Source organism: Cyprinus carpio, chromosome B2 (genome assembly GCF_018340385.1).
Source record: "Cyprinus carpio isolate SPL01 chromosome B2, ASM1834038v1, whole genome shotgun sequence".
Classification (NCBI taxonomy): Eukaryota; Metazoa; Chordata; class Actinopteri; order Cypriniformes; family Cyprinidae; genus Cyprinus; species Cyprinus carpio.
Window position 1 is genome coordinate 25,515,005 of NC_056598.1, and position 24,997 is coordinate 25,540,001.

The following is a 24,997-nucleotide window of genomic DNA, read 5'->3' on the forward strand; positions in this document are numbered from 1 at the left end:
CCTTTAAGCTCATTCATAATTATTCAGGGATTTTTTTCATTTAAATGGTTAGTTCACTCAAAAATTTAAATTGTCATAATTTACTCACCCTCATGTCATTCCAAACCTGAATGGCTTACTGTCATCTGTGCAACATAAAGGAAGGTATTTTAATGAATATGTATGTACCATTGTATGGAAAAAAACAACAAAAAATCTTAAAATATCTTTTTTAAGAAAAACTCATACAGGTTTTGAACAACATGGTGGTGAGTAAATGATGGCTAAATGTTCTTTGATTTATTTTTTTTGGTGAATTATCCCTTCAGTAGTTGATTTTTCTAGCCATGCACAATTATGTCTATAAGCTCAACAGGATAATATAGTTACATTTATAGGGCACAAAGGAACAGCATAGATCTGCTTTTCCATTTCTTTTTAGTAGTTACAGTAAGTAGTTTTTTTTTTTCTGTCTTTGTTCTTTCTTTTCTAGCATGAAGAGATAGATTCAATGCTGAAATGCTTCATATTCAGAGTGTGATTTTTTTTTTTTTTTTTTTTTTTTTTTTTCTGTGAAGTGTGAATGATTGTTCTCATGAATCTTATTCTTATGATCTGCTTGCTTTTGGATTTTCTAAATTTTCTTTTTGCATGATATGCATTTGCTTCATCCAAAGTGTAGTCGGTAATCACAATACAACTGTTGTCCATGATTTTATTCCATTTCCAAGTTTTTTGACAGGCTCATGGGTATGAAAGTCTGGGCAAAACCAGTCTGAAGGTACAGTGAACAATTAAAGCCCTTACCATTTGAAACAACAGTATCTTAAAACCTGAAGAAGCATCATTTGGAATCATTCAGAGCATTTTATTGTATACATTTGTAAGTGATTGAAAATGAAGTCATAATTTCATAACATTCATAGGTACCATGGTTCCGATTCTTCCTATGATTGAACATGAGAAATATAGCCCCAGGTTTTGCAGATTGTTTGTGTGGTGTTACCTGAAAACTCTTGCTTGTAAGCAGACTCCAAAAAAGAACAAACTAAATGCCTAAATCCAAAATATCTCAAGAAGGCTAAAAGCAAGCAGTCATTGGCAAACACACAATTCAATTTCTGTCAAAAACAAATCAAAACACAAATGAGCCTACTCGAATACAATTTACCAATGTTGTTTAGACTGTATATATGCTTAGCTCTTAAACTGAGTAATACTGACAGAGTCAGTCAATGCAAAAAAGGTGGTTTAAAATAAAGTCCGATTTAGTCTAAAACTTGACCAAAGTAAGGAATACTGTAGATCAATCAAATTCAAACAGCTGTTGTATACTACCGTTCAAAAGTTTGGGGTCATTAAGATTTTTAAAATAAGTCATTTATGCTCATCAAGGCTGCATTTATTTGATCAAAAATACAATATTATTACAATTTGAAATAATTTTCTATTTTGATATATTTTAAATTGTAATTTATTACTGTGATTACTCCAGTCTTCAGTGTCACATTACCGTTCATTCTAATATGCTGATTTGCTGCTTAAGAAACATTTCTTGTTATCAATGTTGAAACCAGTTATACTGCTTAATATTTTTGTGGAAAATTGTTTTTTAATGGATTTTTTTTTAATGAATAGAAAGTAAAAAAAAAAAAGAAAATTTATTTGAAATCAATTTATTTGAAAGTGTAACATTGTAAATCTTTTGTCACTTTTGATTAATTTCATGTGTCCTTGATGGAAAAAAAACAAACAAACTCTTACTGTACCAAAACTTTTGAACGGTAGTGTAAGTTTAGGCAAGAATGTGTAATTTTGGTCTGCTAAACATGTTGGTGATTGGTTTCACAAAGCATCCCATAATAGTAATTTTGCTATTGCTAAGATAAAGTGCTGTCAGATTTGCAGTGAATTGCATTCTACTGCATAATTAGAACGAGGCCCAAAGATTAAGGCAAAGCTTGAACAGTATTGTGGTCTAGGCATAAGGAAAAACTGGAACACACTCACAATCCTTTATCTCCATTTTGAAGGACATCTTAGATGAATTCTATTCTGCTATTAAGTTGAATTGTGAGTCTAGCCAACAGGGTTAAATTCAATTAAAGACCTAAAAACTTCATCTTTGAGGCTTCAAATCTTGTTGGCTCACATGTTTCTTGGGGTCCTTTCTCACATGTTATTGGGGTTGTAGCAGAGCACATTCAGTTTGATGTTTTCATCCCAGTGACGCAACAGCAGGAAAAGCTGCCTGGCTGCTGCCCTCAACCCTGCCAGGTCAACCCCCTCTGGCAGCGATTGACACTTCAGCCAGAAATCTGCCTTGGCAGCCACCAGCTCCCACTCCACAAAAAACCCAGCACAACGGTGCTCCAGCCAGGCCAGAGCCACCGCCGTGGCCCAGCTTGAGCTCTCTATGTCCATCTGTGCCAGTTCCTCTCCATGGGTTTCTGCAGGATCCAATGGAGGACCTTCACATGTGTCAGTCTCAGAGCCCCGCCCACTGTCAGCCTGCACAACTCCACCTACCAATTTTGGAGAGCCTTCCTCCAAGGGGTCGGACCATGAGTCTCGCATGTGTCTCGCTGACGTGGGTGGTGAGGTACAACGGAAAGGGGGGCTCAGACTACTGCGGTGGCTCAGGTACGGTGACGCTCTTTTCAGGCGGTCCAGAGGGATCTGTATGCACTCCGAGTAGGATTCAGACAGCAGAAAAGCACCTGATGCCAACTGTAGGCGCACCTGTGGAGACAAGAAAGGAGATGTAGGTGACTTCGACTTTAGGTGGTGATTAGTTGTAAATCAGTATGCAATTACAACCAACCAGGGTCAAGTAGTCAGGCGTATCAGTCTCTATGTGTCTTTCAGTCTCTGCAGAAAGACAGTGAGGTTTAAGAGGAGCTTGTTTTCCATTATTGCCCTTTAGTCTGCCCAGATTGAACCTGGAGAACACAGAAATTCAGTGTGATATAAATTAATTGCTAAGTATGATACTTATGCAGGTCAGCGCTGACTTGGACCCGAAGAAACTCTCCACAGAGCGCTGAGAGCGAGAAGACACCGCTGATGGACTGATGCTTCCTCCTGTGCCTGAAAGACACACTATTATTACTCCCACAATTCACCAATGAAATGTTGGGTCATTTTTAAGGTATAGACAGTCATAAAGGTGCAGTCACACTTTTGTGAGCGATATAAAGGTGACAAAGTTGCCCACACAGATTTCACTTGTGTAGTTGGTCATGCAAATTCACAGCACTGACTAACAGAAAGCTGCTTGGTTTGAAATTGACTCCATGCTTTATGCATCACTACGCTATTGACTACACAATTGTTTTGTGAAATTTTACTAATACGTCGCAAATGCGACTGCAACTTAATTCATTTTTTCCTTCTCTTATACTCACTTCTGTCCCAGGATGTCATGCTACAAGGGGATGCAGGTGTGTCGTCTCTGTCTGGGTCCAAGAAAACAATAGAAATTCAGTTGCACAATTTTCATGGGTTGCTTCCTGCGTGTTATAAATCAGCACTGTGATATATAAACTCACAATTCTGACTTTATTTCATAGAATTGTGAGTTTCTATCACAGTTCTGAGAAAAAAGTCTGAATTGTGCGATACGAAGTCACAATTATGCTTCAGAAATCATTCCAATATGCTGATTTAGTGTTCAAATAATATTTCCTATTATCAATGTTGAAAACTGTTATGTGGCTTAATATTTTAGTTGAACCATGGAACTTTTTTAAAAGATTTTTTGATGACTTACATATTCAAAAGAGCACATAAATGTCTTCACTGTCGTTTTTGGTCAATATAATTTGTCCTTGCAAAATGTAAGTATTCCTTCTTGCAAATTTTTTTTGGTGGTAGTGTGTGTTACTTAAACATTTACTATATGTGGGCATGCATATTTAACTTTTAAGTTACCTGTCGAGGTGTGTGTGTCTTCTGTTTCTTCACTGGCTCTGCTGGAGGGACGGTGTCCAAATCCCACCGAGCACAACTTCTGTCTTCTGCTGCCAGAGTGAGAATTGTGTCTGGTCCCAAACCACAAACCTAACACACACACACAGGAGAATTTCATTCCCGCCATGTAGTTTAGCTTGTCTGTTTTGTGTCACAGTCTTTCCGTGAGATTGAGTGTGGATTGTCTGTGCTGCAGCATGTGTGTACCTGTGTGTCGTATGCGTGTGCTCTGAGGTTGATTTCTCGCGTTTGTGTCTGTGGTGGTGAAGCTTGTGTACATTGAGACAATTCCACAGCTTTTGCTGGTCTGGATTGCTTTCATTCTGTACCGTCTGGAAGGACCTACACCCAGACAACAGGGGGAAAAAAACATGTGGATGGTGCGGCTGGTTTATTACCTCAAATTCATTTTTTTAACTTATTCCTATCAGACCTCTTTCAACTTCTATATCTGTTTCTTTCTCTGCCATGTTTTCAAAGTCTCTGATGACAGATCTTGCTGTCAGCTGGTGGATAATCTCATCCCAGGACCCAGTGCTGGTTGACAGGGTGTCCCACAGAAGAGACAGATCCACACGGACCTCCCAGGATACGGCCCTTCCTCCTAGCATGCCATGTATGACTGAGCGACACTCTGCCCCTGAAGCCTGGAACTCGCCTGGGGGAGCAGCTGAAAAAAGGCCTTCAGGATCGGTGAAGGTGTCCCAGTCTAGTGGGGAAGCAGGGAACAGGAGGCCGTCTGGATAGAGAATAGTAGGTAAAAAAAAAAAGGATGATTTAATATTTGGAACGTGTTTAAAATGCATCTGTGTGTATTTATGTTAATGCATAAACTATTAGACTGTTTTCCCTCACTGGAGTCAGTCAGACTAGGGCGGGATAGACCTCCTCGTGAAGTGCTGTGGGTGTCTGTGTCACTCTCCTCCAGTCGGCCCCCTACAGCCTGCTCAAATGAGACCTTCTCTAGCGCCCTCCTGAGCCGATGCATGTCAAGGTCACCCTGCGGAGATGAGAAACTACGGCCCGCCAGAGCAGAGCGAGCTAGTGCCTTCTGTCTGCGACGAGACTCGTCTAAGAGCTTGCCAGCCTACAGAAACATAGACAGAGATTACCAGTTAGAATTATAGTTTTGACATTTTTTTTTTTATTTCTATTTTATGTTAAGTCTGTTTTGTCAGTTTAGTTTTTATTTAAAGGCATAGTTCACCCAGAAATGAGCAGAAAATTTACTCATTCACCGATTTTTGTGGCTGAAGTATGAGTCCTCTATCCATAATATTGCTATATTTCTCAAAATCTCTTCAGATGAAGAAACAAACTCATCTACATCTTGGATGGCCTGAGGTTTGTGCTAATTTTATCTTTTGGTAAACCATTTCTTTAATCATTAACACTTTACAAAAAGTCTTATTTGTTAACATCAGTGCATAACATAAACTAGCAATGAGCAATATATTTTTAACACCATTTATTAATGTTTCTTAAAAATATAGTTGTTCGTTGCTCATGTTAACAAGTTTTAAAATGGTATGCTATAAATATGCTTACTATATGCTTAGCTTCAAATCTACTAAGATTAATAAATTACATAGAAGTATTCATTGTTAGTTCAAACTAATGTTAACGAATGAGACCTTATTGTAAAGTGTCAACTTTAAACTAAATATTAGCATCCTAATTTATTGATTTCATTGAATTTCATGTTTAGTAAAAAAAATTTGGAGCCTTTACAAAATATAAATATAAAATTTGAAACATTTCATCTATTTTAAGTCATTTTGGATAAAAGCATCTGCTAAATGCATAAAAGTAAATGATGCAACGACTTGTCTTTCAAAAATTTAAATGAATTTTAGTTTAATTTTAGTTTTGTAGTTTTTCGTTTAGGTTTTCGTTAATTGTAATACCACTGACACCAGTCAAAAATATGGACCCACCTGAAAGAATTTATGTTCCTCATCATCTCAAACCTAGTAAACCTTTTTGTATGTGTAGCGAATTCTTAAATACAAATGTCATCTGCTGCTGTCACCTTCCCTGAAGCAGAATCGGTGTCCCCTGAAGAAGTGGCATTCTGAGTCCACGGAGATTCCCAGCGCGAGAGTCCTCTACCCTGTGTGGGCTCCACTCTCTCCAAGCCATGTGGCAGAGAACCCATGCCCAGCACAGAACTCTCCGCTTGAGGAGAAACAGATGAGAAGGCCTTCTCACTGCTCAGAGAACAGTGTGTCAACACATACTGATCCTGAACATACGAATCCTGTTGAATACGCCAGCGCACATCACTGGTGCTGTAGTCAGTGTCGCCACCTGCGGATCACGTAAGGTATGTTTGAAATGGCTACTACTATGTTTTTTTTAAAGGGACGGTTCACCCAAATATGAAGGCTATGTCTACATTAATCCGGATACATTTGAAAAAGGTTTTCGTTTTAAAACGCTCTCCGTCCTAGCATTTTTCAAGCGTTTTCCAAAAGTGTCTCATCTGTGCATGCGTAAAGCCTCAAAAAAAGCTCACTGCAGATTATACACATGGAACAGACAGGAAATTTTATATATTTTATTTACAAAAAGAACTCTCCATTCACTGACCAGGTCGCACACACTCGCGATTGTACGTCTGATCTAACGCAACTCTCGATCGCGAGTAAATTTGCTTTCATCTTTGCAGGACTGTGATATAAGGAGTGTACAAAGTAACACATCTATAGCAATAGTGTGAAAGTGCATAGCACATAACGTGCACAATACCAGTATATATATATTGGTATATGCGTCACATGACTAAACTTGCGTCATCGTTTTCAAAAGCCTCCGTTTTCACAGTCCACACTACAACGTGAAAACCCCGTTTTCAAATTTATCCACTTTGGAGAGCGTTTTTAAAAAGCTCAATTTTCCTTGACTAAAAACGCTGTCTCAGTGTGGATGGAAGGCCAAAACGGAGAGAAAAAGATGCGTTTTCAAACGAAAACGTATTAGTGTGGACATGGCCGAAAATTCTGTCAATTACTCACCCTCATTTTGTTCAAAGCCTGTATGGCTTGCTTTCTTGACTTAATAATACAAGACTTCTTCACTTTACAAATGATTGGCAAAAGAGAAAATGCTAAGAATTGCAAAGAGGCAGTATTTTTGGAATCAGTACCCCTAAATAATTAAGAACTAAGTATTGGATTTCATTGAGTAAATATGATGCAGTGCAGTGTTATTAAACATTTTTCTAAATATTTTCTTATGTGTCTTTTTTGGATGGACTATCCCTTTAAGCATGCATTATGTACACTGTGCACAAATTTTGTATCAGTGGAATAGACCTACTACAACTTCTAAGACCTGAGCGCATTATGTGGTATCCCACAATGCAATGTAGTTAAATCATAAACAGATCCTATAGACTTACCAGGGCTGACGGCATTATCGGTGGTATGTGCGCAGGAGAATTCTGAAGAGATTTCTCGTGAAATTTCCAGCAGCGCCTCTTCAAAGTCTCCCTCCACTATGCACTCTTTTACAGCATCTCTCTCTCGTTCCTCCGGAGGAACCAGAGGCTGAAGGAGCTCAGATGTTGAGGGAGAGAGCTCAAAAACCGACCCTGCAGAACCACGTGGACGGCTTTTATATGGACGAGGCTTCACCTGCTTATGAGCAAGTGTACAGACACAAACTTAGACTTTATGCAACTGTATGCATCTCATTTATATTAACACACCTTCATTTGGTATATATTGAACAGAAGAAACTAAGTGTGGTAATGTACAGTCTCTCACCTCACTTTTCTGGGTCCTGAATCCAGACACGTCATATAGAGTGCAGTAGCCAATCAGGCAGTTGCCAGGGTAGAGTGGAGGAATTTCATTGGGTGAGAGAAGGGCCTCCACATTGTCCGGCACATACCAATCAATCCTTACATCCATTAACACAGGTTCCAGAGCTTTCTTTAGACATTTAATCAACTGTAGAGAATAATCAAAACACTGATAACTATACTACAACACAGAAATAGACAAATTGTTTTTTAGAAATCTATCAAGGTACTACCATATTTTTTGGACATGGTACCGCAGTACTTATTTTAAACGCGGTTTATTGGAGTTAAAAATAAATACCATGGTACAAGAATTTCAGTACCATGGTATATTTCAAGGTACCATAGTTTTGTTTTCACCAAAATATAACAATGTAACAATTGATACCAAAGAAATTAAGACCATTAATACCATTAATATTAAGGCCATGATATTAGGATTATTTAACTATTGTTCTGTAAAATAAAATAATAATTATTATTATCATTATTTTTTACTACCACTACTACTAAATAATAGTTTTTTTTTTTTTTTTACTAAATAATAGTACTATAAAATAGTATTAATATATTTTTACTTATTATTAGTTACTAAATAGTAATAGTAGTCTTTGATTTATTTAATTTTATATTTTAAATAATACAATTTAATATTATTTATAATAATAAAATAGTTATAAATAATATTTTATTGTATTACTATTCAAAATATAAAATTATTTTAATACTTAAATACTTGTTTAAACTGAGTTTATAATAGCGGTTCTGTCTTTGTCCCTGTAGAGGGCGCTGTGAACTCTCACACCTTTGGCTGGAGCCTTTCTTCCTCCCTGAGAAACTCTGTACTGCCTCCTGTAACCTTGGCAACGCCCTGCAGTAGCCTCCTACAGGCCTGAGGACCAAGACCCAGACCGAAACACCTGGAACAACACCAAGAATATGTTGACACAGAGGTACTTCAATGCAAATACACTGGCTCTTTATATATAGTGCATTTGTATGACATGAAGACACTGTATATTTGCACTCAACTACCTGTGTTATGACATATTCTTTTTTACAGTGGATTATATAGGCATATGTATGGTTTCATGTCTGCAGAAATATTTCAAGAAACATGCATGTGATGGATTGCCAATGTTCCGATGTGAGGGAAAAGAGAATATGTTTAGTATTCCCCTGACAATAATCTGCACCATTTCACTAATTAAATGTCTGAAGAGAAACAGAAGCCAGGCGACACACACACACACACACACACACACACACACACACACACAAGCTGTTTGGAATTCAGGTCTGCTTCGCCTGGGTCGAAGGCTTTTAAATGTCTTGACCGAGTATCAATAACGAGTCTGTGTTCCAGTACAGTGAAAGCTATATATGCCTGTGTGTGTGTGTGTGTGTTTGCTGAAGAGCATTTCTCTCTAAATATAAGTCAATGTATTACGGGAGGAGACATTTTGTGCCCTATAATGTAAGCACAGTACGATGAAACAATTTTTGTCAACCTCAGCTTTATTTTTGTTTACTGGAAGTGACTGCAGCAAATACAAGTATGTTTGGAATCTGGATTACAGCTGTTTCCCATCTGACTGGCTCAGTGAGTTTTAGATTTTAGATTTAGATACATTATCGAGGCATTGGGTGTTTCCATGGTAGTGCCTTAGATAAAATTGATCGGAGTTTAAGTGCCCTAAGTGTTTAGTTGGTGACAAAAGTGTCTGCTAGTGTGAAAACTGTTGAGCTTCTTTTTATGGCTGCTTGCTGTGAAGTGAAAAGTGTTTAGCTTGTTTTAAAGGGGTCCTATTATGTTGTTTTACAAAGATTTGATTTTGTTTTGGGGGTGTACTAGAACAGGCTCTCATACTAGGTTGTTCGAAAAACACATTTTTCACATATTTTACATTATTACAATACCTCTCTCCTCAGTCTGAACAGCTCGAATAGTTCCTTTATCAAATGAAGGGCCGCCTTCTGAAATACGAAATGTGCTGTGATTGGTTAGCTGGGCCAGTGTGTGTTGTGATTGGCAGCACTCGGCACCTGGTCGGGAAATGTCATGCCTCTTACCATAGCTGCCTGCGAGCTTCAGTGTAAATATTGAGTCAAAATCAAAACAATTTGAGCGCAATTTAAACCCGGATGATTGTAACCACTCTAAGCTCGTCTGCCTTGGGTAAGCCTTCTGGAAAATATGCATTGTAGTCCAAACGAGTCGTTTCTTATAGTTTTTGAAAAGTGATTTCTGCTAAATTAAATATCTCCTTTTGGACTTTGAGCTTTGTCACTTTGCAGATCTTTTTTATGCTCAAACAGCAACATTACAGACTAACTAAAGTTGAAAAAGTGAAAAAGCTTAACAGGACCCCTTTAAAAGCAGGATGCGATATGTACTCGCTGGGTCTATAGACAGTAAAGCAAAGCATCTTTTATTTTTTTATTTACATATTTTGTATATTATGTATATTTACATATAATGTATAATATGCTGTTCTTACTTCTAATTAGGTATGTTATTTTACTGTGTTATTATATGTAATTAGTTGAGGTTTTGTTAAGTAGGGTAATGATATCGCAAATTGTGGCAAATGGGTTTGTTATCTGTGCACTTGTGAAAGAAAAAGGTGTTTGCTGACGTAAAATGTGCAGTTATGTGCAGTTTAGTGGAGTGAAATGTGCTGAGCTGGTTTTTAGGTGCTGGTCTGAGTGATATTTGGGAGCTGGTTTTAAAACTTGTTTTAGAGATATTTGCTGATGTGAAGTGTGTGCTTAGCCATTTTTTAAGCTAATTCTAAAAGTGTTTGCTGATCTAAAAACTTAATATGTTGCTAAAAGTATTAAAATAAAATAAAATAAAAAAAACTATATTTTAAAAATACCTTTGGCATGGTGTCTTCTATGCTAATTTAATCTAACATTACAGTTTTTACCTGACGTTACAGGCGTTCCTCCTGACCAGTTCTAAAACGTGGCCTACATTGCTGCAGGTTCCATCCATGATGATGAAGAGCTGTCGTGGGCAGCTGCGGTGAATGGGCTGCCGATAAACCCAGGACAGTGCCCCCCACAGGTTAGCACCACCTTGATCTGTGTGAATCTTCTGGATGTAGTCCAATGCCTGAGTCACTGTGCTCTGAAGAATGAGAGAGGGAGAGAATGACAGTCCCTTTAGCCCTGATATACTACTACTAAAAATAATAATAATAAAAAAAACAGTGAACTGTTTGTTTTTTTTTTTTTTGTTTTTTTTTTGGAACATCAATTAACAAGGTTTTTACAGTAACATGTTTTAGTTTTACACATTAAGGAAATAACTTAAATAAACACTGACATGAATACAAAATTGAATACACAGATGAGTAAAAGAAAAAAGCATTTAGACCTTACATGTCAGAGTTAACAGAGTATTTCTCATTTTATTATATGTTAAGGCAAGAAAAGGGACCTTCCCCCAACCCTTTTCATATATAGGTCACGACTTCCTCGAAATGTAAAATATTATATGTTCATAACTGGCAAAATTTAACCAAAGTGACATTTAAAGTAATATTCTAGGGTTAAATATGACCACATAAAATAACAGCATCTGGAGACCATAATAAATCCTAGTTTTCATTTGGTAAAGCTTAAGTTGTATTAAACCCAGAATTGTCCTATAAGTTAAATCAGTGCTTTTTTCTGTATAAAAAGAATCTGTATTTTCATATTTCCCATCATTTCCTATGGCAGTCATTTTTGACCATGAAGAATACAATTGTGACTTTTTAATGACCTTTTGGTCTTTTCCAATCACATCCAACATTTTTGTGTGTTCACATAGCCAATGCCACAAAGGCCCCCCAGTCTTGTACCATTTTCAATGAAGTTACAATTAAAAAAAAAATCAAAACGTAACATTTTTGAGTCAAAAGTATTCAAAGAGCAGCCGAGGGCTAGAGATGCTCTGTTTGATGAAAAGTAAAGAGCAGTGGTTGCATAATGGAGCAAAACAAGTTTGTTTTTGATCATTGCATCCCGTAAAATGCATGACAGCACCATATGGCTCGCGCTGTTTTAAAACAATTTGTCCTACCAGACCCTGGACCTGCTTCAACCTGATATTGCAGTGTCATGGCAACCAGTAGTAGCAACCAGGACAGAGATCGCTATCAGCAGGTCACTCAAAGGTAAACATTAATCCAGAACCCTGTGTGATCTCCATCTTTTCTGAGGTTCAGTTTCTCCTAAAATAAATGCAATGCGATAAGACTGGAGAAAGACTCACATCTGTGCAGGGCTTGCTGGAGTTGAAAAGAGGCCTGACTGTAGAGCAGATGCCAGTGATGTTCAGTATAGAGCGGGTCGGCAGACTCTTGATAGCAACCAACATTCCCTCCTGTCAAAGATATGAAGAAACAGGAACATTTATGGTTATTTTCAACTGGCGTAAACTGTATATTCAGATTGGAATCCTATCAGATGATATTGTTTGTTTTTAGCTTTGTAGGTGGAATTGCTGTAGGTTGCTTTAAACAAGAGCTGCTAAATTCTGATGGCAACAGTGATTTAAAGAACCACTGATCTGTGCATTATAGCAGATAATAACAGTTTGAGGGGAAAAATCATGTACTGAAGAACAAAAAGCGCAAAAAGCCAAAATTTAGTGACAGAAGAGCAGCTGCTCATGCAGGAGATCGCAAGAACCTTGATCTTGTTGATGTTGTGCTGCGTCATTGTGTTGCTGTTGTCAATGAGGAAGATGAGCTCTCTGCTGGCCTGCTGCAGTTCTGTTGGTTCTGACAGCAGATCTGGGCAGAAGTTAAGCATCAGGACGGGGTTCAAGAGCAGATCCTTGTGATAGCGTCTTCGCACGAACTCCAGCTGGAGGCACATGCACGCATGATATAACAACTACATAATACTTTCAATGAAGTTCTTAAAAAAACAATTAAAATGAAGTCAGCAATGCAGGTGTCTAATAGCAATAATCTTACCCTCTTCTCAGACTCTGCCTCTTTTCGGGCAAAACGAATGAAATCACGTCTAGCACGGATCTGCTGCTCGTATTCACTAAATGTGAGTCTGCCCCTCTCTAGGATGACCAATGGGCTGTGAGGCTCTGCAGGCAACAGTGACAGCGACTTGCAGGTGATTATAATATCACTGATACATTATTACAGTTTTTGTTAATATTTTTTGAATTAGATTTTATTTTTTGTTTTTTGTTTTTATTTTTATTTTTGTTCAATTTTTATAAATTTTCTTGTGCATTTTCATCATTTTTATTAGTTTTTAAAAATATTTATATTATTTTTTATTTATTAGTTTATTTAGTTTGAGTTATTTTTTTTTAGTTTTAGTTTAGTGAAACTGCAATGCTCAGTTTGGCAACTGTAGGAGAGGAAGTGCAATCTTCCAATTTAAAGTCAACTGTTTTATTGCTAAAGGCATCAGCAGTTTTTGTTGCTATAAATTGCATTAATGTTAGCTGTAAAAAAACACATTCTGTAACATGATTTGAGCTGGACAAACTAATTTTATGCTGAGTTTGTTGCTGCTTTATAACATATTACTGAAATGTAAACTGAACACAGAGATTGCTTGTTTACTTTTTAACTGCATTCAAGCAGATATGAGCTATATGGCATGCATAACTGGAAAATGCCAAACAGCTTATGATTTAACATGTGCAGTCATCTCTCACCGCTAAGGTGTAGTATTATTTCCAGATGTCGGTCACATGAATGCTCCTCCGCCAGCGTGATGTAGGTTGCAGATGCAGACTGTGCACTGGGGTCAGCGTCTGCACGCAAGGCATGGGTAGGGCTCTCCAGACCTGAAAACGCAGAGATAGCTTAAGAAGGGTTACAGAGTCTGTTTACCCAACATTTCAGCACTGATTTGATTAGTTGCTATGAAAGAACATTATGCTGGTGGGAATCTTTAACATCTGAGCCTCGAGGAACTAAAGATATGATAAAACAGATTCACAAGTGAAGACTGATCCTGACATTTAAATTAATTACATTTCAGACAGACTTTTGATATAAATCCAGAAATGCATAAAAAAAGGATTTTTTTTTAATTAAAAAAAAAACAAATACTTTAACAAATATTTAAATTGCTCAAAGGTATTGATAAAAATGTCAATTTCTGGAAAATGCTGTTTTTGAATTTTTTTATTCACCAGAATCCTTAAAAAAAAATAAAAGTTTCCAAAAATGTCAAGCGGCCCAACTGTTTTCAACATTGAAAATAATAGGATATGTTACTTGAGCAGCCAATCAGCATATTAGAATGATTTCTGAAGGATCATGTGACACTGAAGACTGGAGTAATGATGCTAAAAATTCAGCTTTGCATCACTGGAATAAAAATTACATTTTATAATACATTCAAATAGAAAATTTCACAATATTACTGTTTTACTCTATTTTGAATAAAATAAATGCAGCCTTGCTAAGCATAAGAGAATATTGGAAAAATAAAAAAAATAATACAGACCCCAAACTTTTGAACAGTAGTGTTCCATGGTATTAAAAGAGTACAATATTCATACTGAAGTATACTGTTTCTGGATATTTGAATGGCGTCACTGCTGCACTGTGATTTAAGACTCTCTATCACCCTGCCTCCATCTCTCTCCTCTGTGCTAGTGGCCCGGAGCCTGAGCCAAACACTCTCTCTGCACACACTCTTGCAGACATGCTTTGACTCCTTCTGGCAGGCGCACTGATATCTATCATAATCACTGATGTCCATGCCAAGTTTTACGCTAACTGGATTATTTCAGAACACAAGCTGAACCTGCATGAACAAACAGAAAAAAGGGTCTCTTCTGTCCTTCTGTCACAGAAAGAGACAGGTAAGAGACAAACTCACCTTGTGTCTACTCCTCTGGATTTCATAGTTCTAGACTGTTTCTGCTTTTACATTGAAGACCTTGCTGTAGTATAAAAGTGACTTATGTTGGATAGGTTGCAGAGAAAGATATGAATGTTACCGGCCAGCAGACAAGCTCCTCGAACCAGCAGCTGGAAGCTGAGCTGATAAGGCGAGAGGTTTGTGGCAGTGCTGGTGAGCAAAGCATGTGTGCACTGCTGCCCGACTCCCAGCATCCTCTCCTGCTTCCCAGACACGCTGCCAAAGCACGTAGTCGGGCTGAAGGAGAGACGTGAAAAGGAATTCTAGGGAGGTCAAACCCACAATTTTCACTATTTGTTTTTCAGATGTTGTAAATCTAATTATCAAGGAAAGAGTAAGGGTGTTTTATTACACAATATTTATTACTTTGTGATTTTGCTGTTATTTTGTTTATTTACACATATTAAAAGGTTGGGGTATAGTAAGATAAAATAAATTAATACTTTTATTCAGCTAGGATTAATTAAATTGATTACAATTTACAATAAAGAGTCCAGACATTTATGATTTTGATTAATTCTATTTTTTTTTTTAATTCAAAGAATCCTGAAAATAAATACTTCATGGTTTCTACAAAAAATTAAATAGCACAGCTGTTTTACAATATGAAATATTCTGAGTACAAAATCAGCATATTAGAATGATTTCTGAAGGATCATGTGACACTGAAGACTGGAGTAATGGCTGCTGAAAATTCAGCTTTGCATCACAGGAATATATTTTAAAATAAATAAAATAGAAAACAGTTATTTTAGATGTAATAATATTTTACAATATTATGGTTTATAACATCATAATTTACAATATTATGTATTTTCAATCAAATAAATGCAGCTTCAGTGAGCGTCAAAAATAAACAAATCTTACTGATCCCAAACTTTTGAATAGTAGAGTTTGTTATACATATATTTTAGGAATTTGAATATACACTGGCCCTAAAACCTATACATTTCATAATTATTATGAACATAATGATTTTGTCTTCATTTGAACAGCATATATATATATACATTATCATTTTTAACTTGAATTTAAAAATTTATTTGTTAATATTTTATGCAATGCAAAGACGACACATTTTAAAGTGGGGCTAAAGTTTCCCAATAATTTTTAGGACCACTGTAATTATTACACTAAAGGAGAACTTAAAGATATTAACTTTTACCTGTTCTCATCTGATTTCCCCCCATTTTCACTCTTTCCTGGTTGGATCCGCGATCTGACTATAGGTGTGAGCACTGTGGGATAAACCAGACGGATTGCGCCATTTTCAAGTGTCGGAAGTTCAAGAGTGGTACTGATGACAACGGACACAATTTCCAGCGGTCCAATCTGGCCTGTGCTCACAATGAAAGTGCTCCTCTCTAGGTCCTCATCCAGCAACAGATGACCTAAATGAAAAAAAATGTACACAAATCTCTCAAAAACCTGAATGTAAGTAAAAACCAAATGTTGGCTCTCGAAGACAGAACCCTAAAGTGAGATTAATTTAAAATCTGTGTATTAATTTAAGGGCCATAAAACAGGCACAGAGCCAACACGGCTCTCTGAAATAATGAATGCTGCCTGCATACTTTAGGCTGGCCAAGAACAAAGCACTGTAAGGAGACCACAAGATTTACGAGAACGCCAAATACACTTCTGTAGCATGTTCTTTGTTTACAGTGACAAAAGCCTCTGACAATACAAAGAAAGTACTGTAAATGCCGCATTCATTTTGATCTGGGATCAGTGTTTCAATCTCAGTGATGGCATGTTTTGTCATGCTTTTCTTAGCTGGGTTTTGTAGATTATGTAACCCTTTAATAACTTCGTAATGAGGCATCTTGCCAACCTTAACATTCTTATTTAATCTTGACAAACTGGGTAGAAATACACCATTGAGTCCAAAAATTTTTTTCATGTTAAAAAATAGTTAAATAAAAAATTTGTATCAGGTTCGATTTTCTGCGTTTTTGCAACCATAGCAAGCGTTTTGATAGGAAAGGATGTCGAACATGAAAAAAACACATGAAAATTTCTGACTCGGTGGGCAAGTACTATTACAATGTGTCTCCTCCATTCGTTCAGGTAAAAGCAATTATGTTTGATAGAGAACTGAACAGAGTTGGTCACAACTTTCTGTTGAAACAACTAAAAAGAGAAAAAGACATGATTGGTAGGAAACCAGTTACAGTTTGAAAGTTCAATTTATAGACATTTTAAGAAATAAATAATTTACCTCTTGAGAGTGTTGACAGTCTGTGCATTTGGATGACTAGGCTCTTTGACAGTTACAGATTTGAAAAGCAAAAAGGTGGGAATAAGAACCCTTAATGCTAACACAAATAACCACTGTGCCATGAAAGGGTTCTTCAGGAGGATTTGGTTCTAAAAAGAACAGTTGCTAGGTGTAAAGAACCTTTACAGAACCATCTTTTTTAGAGCATATTAAAATAATGTTTTTTTCTTTCCACCACGGAGTAAAAAAATACTGGTAATTGCTACTTTTTATCTCACAAAAGTCAGAATTGTGTGTTTATATAAAGAGATATTCTTGAAAGCTTCTACATAATAGGCCCACACCACAACTATAACATTAACAGCACGGATCTAACAAATTTATGAATGAACTACTTGTTTTAAAATCTTCCCGGTCTACTGACATTTGCTGTGGCATCTGCTTCAAACATTATAAAGCTCATTAACTTGCGTTAACTCTACAATAAGTAAATCCACCAGCTAAAATCCCAATTCCAATATTCTAAAGATGACTGCTTGCTTGTTTCTCTGATGTATATGGTCTATACAAACATAGAACATTATCGTCCGTTGGTGTGGATGCCAACATTATCAGTCTTGGTGTGAACTGGACCTTAACAGGGTAAAATGCTCACCGTTGGAGCACTGTATTTCCAGACCTGTTCCTCCACAGCATCCCCACTCCTTGCTGTGACCACACTGAGTGTGCAGTGCCAATCCTGGGCAGCAGTCCAGACAGCAGTCCTCTAGCTTCCCACGGCTCTGGAGCTCCACACTGACCAGCCTGCCGGACACCACTGCCTCAAAACCCACCACAACCTCCTTCTCCCCCAGAGGATACACAAACACACCTGAGCGGGTGAGAAGGATTTATTTTGATGACAAGTGTTTGTTTTTCTACTTATCTGAATTGTTCTGCAGTATGTGTGCATGATCTCTTACCCTCCACAGGTTCAGGGTCAGTATTCACATATGTGAGATGAGCCGTGATGCCCAGAGAGCAGCCGTTTGCACAGGAAGTGATGTCAGATGTCTTCAGCAAAAGTGGGGCGCGTGTGGTGGTGCGATTTTTCAATCCTGGCATTTTCCTTAAGAGAATATCATCTGTGTAAGCTAATTATGCTTGTTAAGAGGATGTTATGGACGAGTTCCCTGAAGAATATTAAGCATGATAATTAATAAGCTTCATTTAATTAAAATGTTGTCTTTGGTAGTCACGAGAGTACATTTGCTAACTACACTCTAAGAAAAGTCAGGATGAATAGCACCCAATATACTGTGCAAATATATCTAAAAAAATCAGTATCAAAATTTGTATTTACAATTTTCCTGGAACAATCTTTAGCAGAAGTTTTACAGCCAGAGTTATTATCGTAAACTAAACCAAAAAAAAAAAAACCTAAATGTTAAAAAACAGATTTTATTTAGGCAAAAACGTATTTTATTTCAGTGAGTTGTTAATGTAACATTTCTCAATTCTCATTTTTCTTTAGTCTAATTTGAAGTACTAAAAAACTTGATGCTAACAAAATACACATTTTTAAAACAATAAAAAAAATCATAAACATGAAAAAAGCACACTACAAAATGACTAAAACCTTAAATATAAAAATAGAATTAAATTAAACTGATGAAAACTATAATGGAATATCAATATTGATACTCAAATAAAACTTTATTGCAAAACCACCAGTTTTAGACTGTTTTAAATAGATGTAATGGGCTGGTACAAAATGGGCAAACTTTCTAAACCGAATCTCAGACAACGTTTCAGTAGCAGCAAATTTCCATCTGATTATTTGCTTCAGCTACCATGAAACATTTTAAGAGCTGACACAACCTCTTATTCACACTACTGGACGTGTCCACCCCGCATGCTGCCTGGCAACCGGGCGGCACTCATCCTGTCACAGTGGGAATGTACGTGTCAAACATTAACTGATTGGTCAATAGTGCAGCAGCACATGCATACAAACATCAGCAGCAAGCGTAATGCTCAAGTCAACGGCCTGCTGTCTCTGCAGAGCTACAGATGCAAGAATTAGAGGAAAGAGGATCAAATTCAGATGATCAAATCTGAAATCTTGAAATTTGTAATTTGGTATTATCAGCATTATAATTTTTTGATCTAATGTGAGAATATTGAATTTTGGGTTCGCTGGTTAATGATGCAGCGATGTTTGTTCTGTTCACAAGGTCTCTCAGGTGCTCCTTGAACAAGGTGCACTAACACCTGCCACCTGGACTCAAGTCCACTTACTGAGATTTACTGTGCCCGTGATTAAATGTCAAGCATGCATGAATACAAACACCACACTAGTGTGTGTTTGTGAGTTAATTGCTCTTACGAAGATTAAAGGTTCACTTTTGACTTGCTGACTTTAAGTTGTTTTGCAACTAAATATTTTGTATTCTGGCCAACATAGTTTGAAACAAAATTTCTAAATGCATTTAGATAAATCGTTTGTATAGCTTAAAAAAATAATAATAATAGTAATAATTGGTCAAGCTTCGCAGTGTCCTATAAATGTATTAAGCATATGGAACAATGCCACAGAAGTTAAAAAAAAAAAAAAATTTATATGCAAGAGGCATTGCTAAGTAAACCATTGCATATGAAGGTGGGAAGATTTGATTTTGAGAACTGATTTGTAGTTTTTGTAGTAATTGTCTAATGATGCTGTGCTATTTCATAGTTACATGGACCTGATGGAGTCAGAGTAGCGTTTCCAGTTACACAATCTAAACTAGTTCCAACTCTCTGTAAGGAGAGATCGCATTTATAAGATGATAGAGAAAATATTACTTATAAGCTGAATAAAACAAACAAATATAAATATATCTGCTGATGCAACAGAAGTAACTAAGCTTCAGAAAATGTGATTAACTGATTCTATCCAAATTTGTCAATTAAAAAAAAAAATTATAAACAAGGAAAGGATTCAAGATACTCTTTTGATTTGCCAACTTTGGGTAAACACACATCTTGCACTAACTTGTTTAATAAAAAAAAAAACACTGCACAAATCAGTTTAAATGCATTTAAATGAAATTAGATTATTTCAAGTTTTAGAGCTCAGTCATTACAGAAATAAAGAAAGGGACGTGAAATTCTATTTACAAAACAAAAAGATAAAAGATAAGCGGAAGTTGCTAAAATTAATTTCGAGGTCTTTGTGCCATGAATCATTTGTAATATTTTCATGATGAGAATCATATCGGTAACAAAAAAATTAAATATCATTTCAGTTACTTTTATTTTTCTCGTCAACAGTAAAGTTTAGGCAAATCTATCAACCATTATTTGTAGACATGCATTTGAGCATGTTAATTTCCATAACATCGGTGTCCGCATGATTAATAACAAACAATAACGACTGAAATGTTTTATGTTTTGAAAAGGATAAAAGTATGCACTTTACGTTCACGTCGAGTTTTGACTTACTTGATAAGCTGCTCGTTGATTTGAGCCCGGTTTGCTGTGAATCGGACGATGGCGTGTTACAGGTCTCTCTCCATCTGTCACTCTCTCTGGGCGGACTGTAGGGACTCGAGCGCGAGCCACACTTCACTACAGCGCGCATGCACGCACGCGCGCGCAGGGAAACAAGGACAAATGCAGCTTATACGAGTCTCTATAATTTACTGCTGTCATTTTATTTCGTGTGTCTGCAACGTGTGACATGAACAGTTCTGCTTGCTGAAAACGAGTTCTGCTCATTTCATATAGGCTCATGTATGTTTTCACGAAGGCAAAGTCACAGTAGCTGTTGTTTCAGCCAAAAGTCAAAATAAGCTGTACAGGGCATTTATTGCTGCAGTAAAGCAAACCGCCCTTTTCGCGAAATTTCATTCCCATAATCCCAAAGCAGACGTTTAGGTGGAGCATGGGAGAAAAACAGAAACCATTCGCATTATTGGAAATAAGAACAATTTTTTAAAATGACATTTCAAGCTAAAAAGCTAATGTACAGTTGCTTTAAACGAGCAACTACCTTCTAATTATATTCTACGTAATTGTTAAATGGTCACATAAACATTTAGGTCTTTATATTTCAGTTATTTTATTTATTAAGAGTATTGCTTGCTTTGTTTTCTTATTTTTTATAATATCATCAAATACTGCTGCATGCTTTATTGCTCTGCATTTGAATAATACAATTTGATGTGAAAACTTTTATTGATCAGGCACTATGAAGTGAGATTGCTTTGCTTATTTGTCTTTGATTTAAAAGGCCCACCAGAGGGAGACAACTTTTCAAGAAAAAGAAAAGAAAAATTTAAATCTATTAAGGTTCATATTAAAACATCAAAATGACTGGTCTGATGAGTAAGACCAGGCACGAGGCGTTTAACAGTAGAACATCATATTAACATTCATTTGAAATGACCTACTGGTGGTTCGTATGTTCAGCACCATGGATAGCTCTATCACTTTCAGATCCATTTTGCGAGTTTAGACAGGAGATGGAATAATTAGATAGCATTTAATGCTTCTGTTTCATTTTATTTATCTGGTATGGATGACAGTTCAGACAGGATAATCAATAAATATGATATTTGTGCTGAAAAGCTGAAAAATACCAATGCAATTGCCAATGAAGGTGCATGTGAGAGGATACATATTTAAAAAAACAAAATAGTGTGAATGCATTAAGATGATTAAATCAAATAGCCAATAGATTAACCCACAAGGCTAATTTATTTTTGGTACAATACAACAAGAACAATTTTCTTTGATGTCAACATATGCTTTAGGGCCCTCTAGACTAGAGTCAAACATTTATTTATTTATTTATTTATTTATTTTATGTTTTCTTACTCTTTCTATAGTGCGTGACGTGACATACAAACAAGTATGGTGACCCATACTCAGAATTCGTGCACTGCATTTCACCCATCCAAAGTGCACACACACAGCAGTGAACACACACACACTGTGAACACACACCTGGACCAGTAGGCAGCCATTTATGCTGCGGCACCCGGGGAGCAGTTGGAGGTTCGATGCCTTGCTCAAGGGCACCTCAGTCATGGTATTGCCGGCCCAAGACTCGAACCCACAACCTTAGGGTTAGGAGTCAAACTCTCTAACCATCAGGCCATTTCTTTGGCACCGTTCAGCGAGATTGAGTGAACATGGCCTGATTAACTGAGAATCTAACAAAATTGTGAAATCGAGTGTAAACCAAATTTAATTGATTTAACAGAAATTTTGGGTTCACCAGAACCCTCCCTTTTTACAAGAAACCTACTACTCCACGTTTACTGGCTTTCACCCAAAATAATTTATTTCGCTAATAAATTAATCAACTATGGGTTCCCTTACATACTTGCCACAGGCTTTTGCAGAACTGATGATTCTAATAAACCTCTTTTAGAGATTATATGGAATCAAATTTTAAAACTCATACAGTAGTCGTCATTGTCCAGTAGAAGGCGCTGATATCCTGCCGAACGCTCTCCTTCACAGCTGGCATAGGCCGATGGTCCCAAATACAGACTCTAGTTTGATTATGATACCAGTCATGATTATGAAGGTAAAAACGTACATCTTCTAGTACATTATATACATTAGATGTGTGAATTTTGCTCATTTTGTTTTTATAACAGTTTAAGTTTATAAATCAATGTGTTGTCAGCACTTCTCTGTCAGAAGCTCTGAAAACAGGTGTGAAAATGGCAGTGGCAGGTAAAGAAACTAGATGCAAATGCTACACCGCCAGTTAACACTAAATAACTCAACAAAATGCCCTTTATGTTTCTAAAATTCAACTGTGGTTGTATTCATTTGTAATTTTTCAGCTATATAGCCCATAGGGGGTTTCAAGCTTAAATATGATGATCCCCTTCATAGAATATGAAGGCATGTAAGCATTTTTTTGATTAAATACTTATTTATACTGTGTGAGAGAAAATATTAAGTGTAATATTATGCAGACCATGTTTTTAGCAAAATTAAATAATTGTTGGTGTACTACAATCAAAATATTCAGCACTGAAAGTGTCTTTATACAAATGTCACTTTTTTGTGTGTCTGTAGGTGTTTTTGGACCATGAGACAACTTTTTACCTCACAATTCTAACTTTTTTCCCTTGTATAACTCACAATTCTGGATTTACATCTCACAATTCTATTATATATATCTATTATATATATAAATATATATATTATATATATTTTTTCCTCAGAATTCTAAGTTTAAATCTCTCAGTCCAGAATTTTTTTCTCTGAATTTCGCAATTCAATTTTATTTATTTTTTTGGTTCCCACGTGAAATAAAAAAAAAAAAAAAAAAAAAAAAGGTAATTGGAACTTTTTTTCTCAAAATCCTGACTTTTTTCTTGCAATTGTAAGTTTATCTCGTTATATATTTAAGTTTATCTCTTTATCTCTTTGGAATAGTCAGAATTGCTAGATATAAACTCACAATTCTGAAAAGTCAGAACTGTGAGTTTATGTCTAGCAATTCTGAGTATATATCTTGCAATTCTGAGAGAATTCTCAGAATTGCAAGGGGAAAAAAAGATATAAAGTTGTAGTTTTATTTTTATTATGGTTGGCTTCCATACAAACCCATCCTCTTAGATATATTAGATCTAAAACAGAAAACTCAGACTAAGATTAACATGAAAAGGACATTTTTGGTGCAAAACAACTTGACTAACATTATAAATGGACTAATTAATTAATAAAAATAATTAATAAAAATATAAGATAAAGTATGACCCTTTTAATCAATCATCTAATACAGACAGATGTCTTCGTCATTGAGATTGTGTTCTGAAAGAGTTTGGTACATGAGCTAATGGGGTCGTGCATGTCACGCAGAAAACGCTCTCTGGGAAAAAACTGCTCAAACTGAAATGTTGGGAGCTGATTTTTTTCAGCCCACTGACCCACTTTTCAATTGTTCTCAGCACCAGACAATAGAGACAAATGGTTTCATAACTGGTGCACAATACCTGTGTGTTATTCAGCATTATTGTTGCGCAGGTTTTTTTTTTTTTTTTTTTTTTTTTTGTGTGTGTGTGTGTGAAGGGCTTGTTTGGGTGTCGTTTTTGTTTTTGTGTGCCATGTCTTTATGTAACCTCCCTCTGTTGCCCCCTGTAATTTTGAAAAGCCAACAATTTCTCACACACAAGCTCAAGTTGCCCTCTCATTGGCTCCAATTGTGCATCAGACCCCAAGGCTGTGACGACATGAGAGGTTTCACTGATCCAGGGTTCAACAGAATGAGAGAGTGCATAGCAATAACTCACACCCCTAACTCCTGTAGCGCTAAACTACATAAAGACAATGTTGTCTTCTGTGATTGGCCTGGGCTGAAAATTTGTTTAAAATAATGTTCTTGCAATATGCATTAAAAAATTAGAATTTTTAAAATGTTTTTGAAAGAAGTCTTTTATGCTCACTGAAGCTGCATTTATATGATCATACAGTAAAAACAGTAATATCGTTACAATTGAAATAGACAATTTTCTATTTTAATATGTAATTTATTCCTGTGATGGCAAAGCTGAATTTTCCGCATCATTCCTGTCTTCAGTGTCACATGATCCTTCAGAAATTATTCTAATATGCTGATTTGGTGCATAAGAAATATGTCTTATTATCAATGAATATGATTGTGCCACTTAATATTTTGAATGAAACTGTGACTTTTTGGAGGGTTCAGGATATTTTGATGAATAGAAAGTTAAAAAGAGTGGAAATGAAAATCTTCTGTAACATTATGATGCCTTTAGTGTCTCTTTTGATCAATTTATTAATATTTTTATTATAAAAAAAAAAAAAAAGAAATCAAACCTTAATTTTCAATGGTAGTGTTAGTCGAAAATATTTTCTGCAAGTATAGACACAAACTTAAATGTTATACCTTTTAACATTGCACTATTTTGATAAAACTTGTCTGTGCTGTTGATGCAATATATTGACACACAAATGCGGTAACTTCACAGTTGTCTCACTACTAAAAGAATGTGTTTAGACAACTTAGACAACACAAAAAAAAGAAAAGAAGAATTTTTTGGTTTGTAATAATTAAAATGATTGCTTTATCAAATATATGAGCTTTACATTTGTGCTTC

At 36.2% G+C, this 24,997-nt stretch overlaps 1 protein-coding gene and 1 long non-coding RNA gene across 4 annotated transcripts; one reads left to right on the forward strand and one right to left on the reverse strand.

The window, feature by feature from the left end:
• Positions 1–1,679: 1,679 nt before the first annotated feature.
• LOC109108691 (von Willebrand factor A domain-containing protein 5B2-like) lies at positions 1,680–20,473 on the reverse strand. Of its 3 annotated transcripts, none has more exons than XM_042718888.1 (22): positions 20,352–20,473; positions 17,849–17,994; positions 17,542–17,757; positions 15,831–16,056; positions 14,745–14,902; positions 13,446–13,577; positions 12,736–12,860; positions 12,446–12,622; positions 12,027–12,137; positions 10,693–10,895; positions 8,565–8,679; positions 7,722–7,907; positions 7,355–7,589; positions 5,984–6,261; positions 4,807–5,038; positions 4,385–4,690; positions 4,159–4,293; positions 3,913–4,041; positions 3,387–3,437; positions 2,994–3,069; positions 2,804–2,921; positions 1,680–2,721 (listed from the first exon to the last, which is right to left on the reverse strand). In XM_042718888.1, the coding sequence occupies exons 2-22, from the start codon at positions 17,988–17,990 to the stop codon at positions 2,152–2,154; spliced, it is 3,921 nt and encodes a 1,306-aa protein (XP_042574822.1). In that variant the 5' UTR covers positions 17,991–17,994; positions 20,352–20,473; the 3' UTR covers positions 1,680–2,151. The 3 variants fall into 3 exon arrangements, with proteins under 3 accessions (XP_042574822.1, XP_042574823.1, XP_042574821.1); XM_042718889.1 differs by having other exon boundaries at positions 5,984–6,129; positions 7,355–7,592; XM_042718887.1 differs by having other exon boundaries at positions 7,355–7,592.
• LOC122136267 lies at positions 15,963–18,330 on the forward strand. Its single transcript, XR_006154060.1, has 3 exons — positions 15,963–16,099; positions 17,564–17,765; positions 17,858–18,330. It is a non-coding gene; the product is annotated as an uncharacterized LOC122136267 (long non-coding RNA).
• Positions 20,474–24,997: the final 4,524 nt, after the last annotated feature.

Coding starts and splice junctions, on each gene's coding strand:
- LOC109108691 (XM_042718887.1), bottom strand. CDS start 17,990: ATGCCAGGATTGAAAAATCGCACCACCACACGCGCCCCACTTTTGCTG. Junction 13,578..14,744: donor AGGAGCTTGTCTGCTGGCCG/GTAACATTCATA, acceptor CTGCGTTTTCAG/GTCTGGAGAGCCCTACCCAT. Junction 10,896..12,026: donor CCAGCAAGCCCTGCACAGAT/GTGAGTCTTTCT, acceptor CTCATTCTTCAG/AGCACAGTGACTCAGGCATT.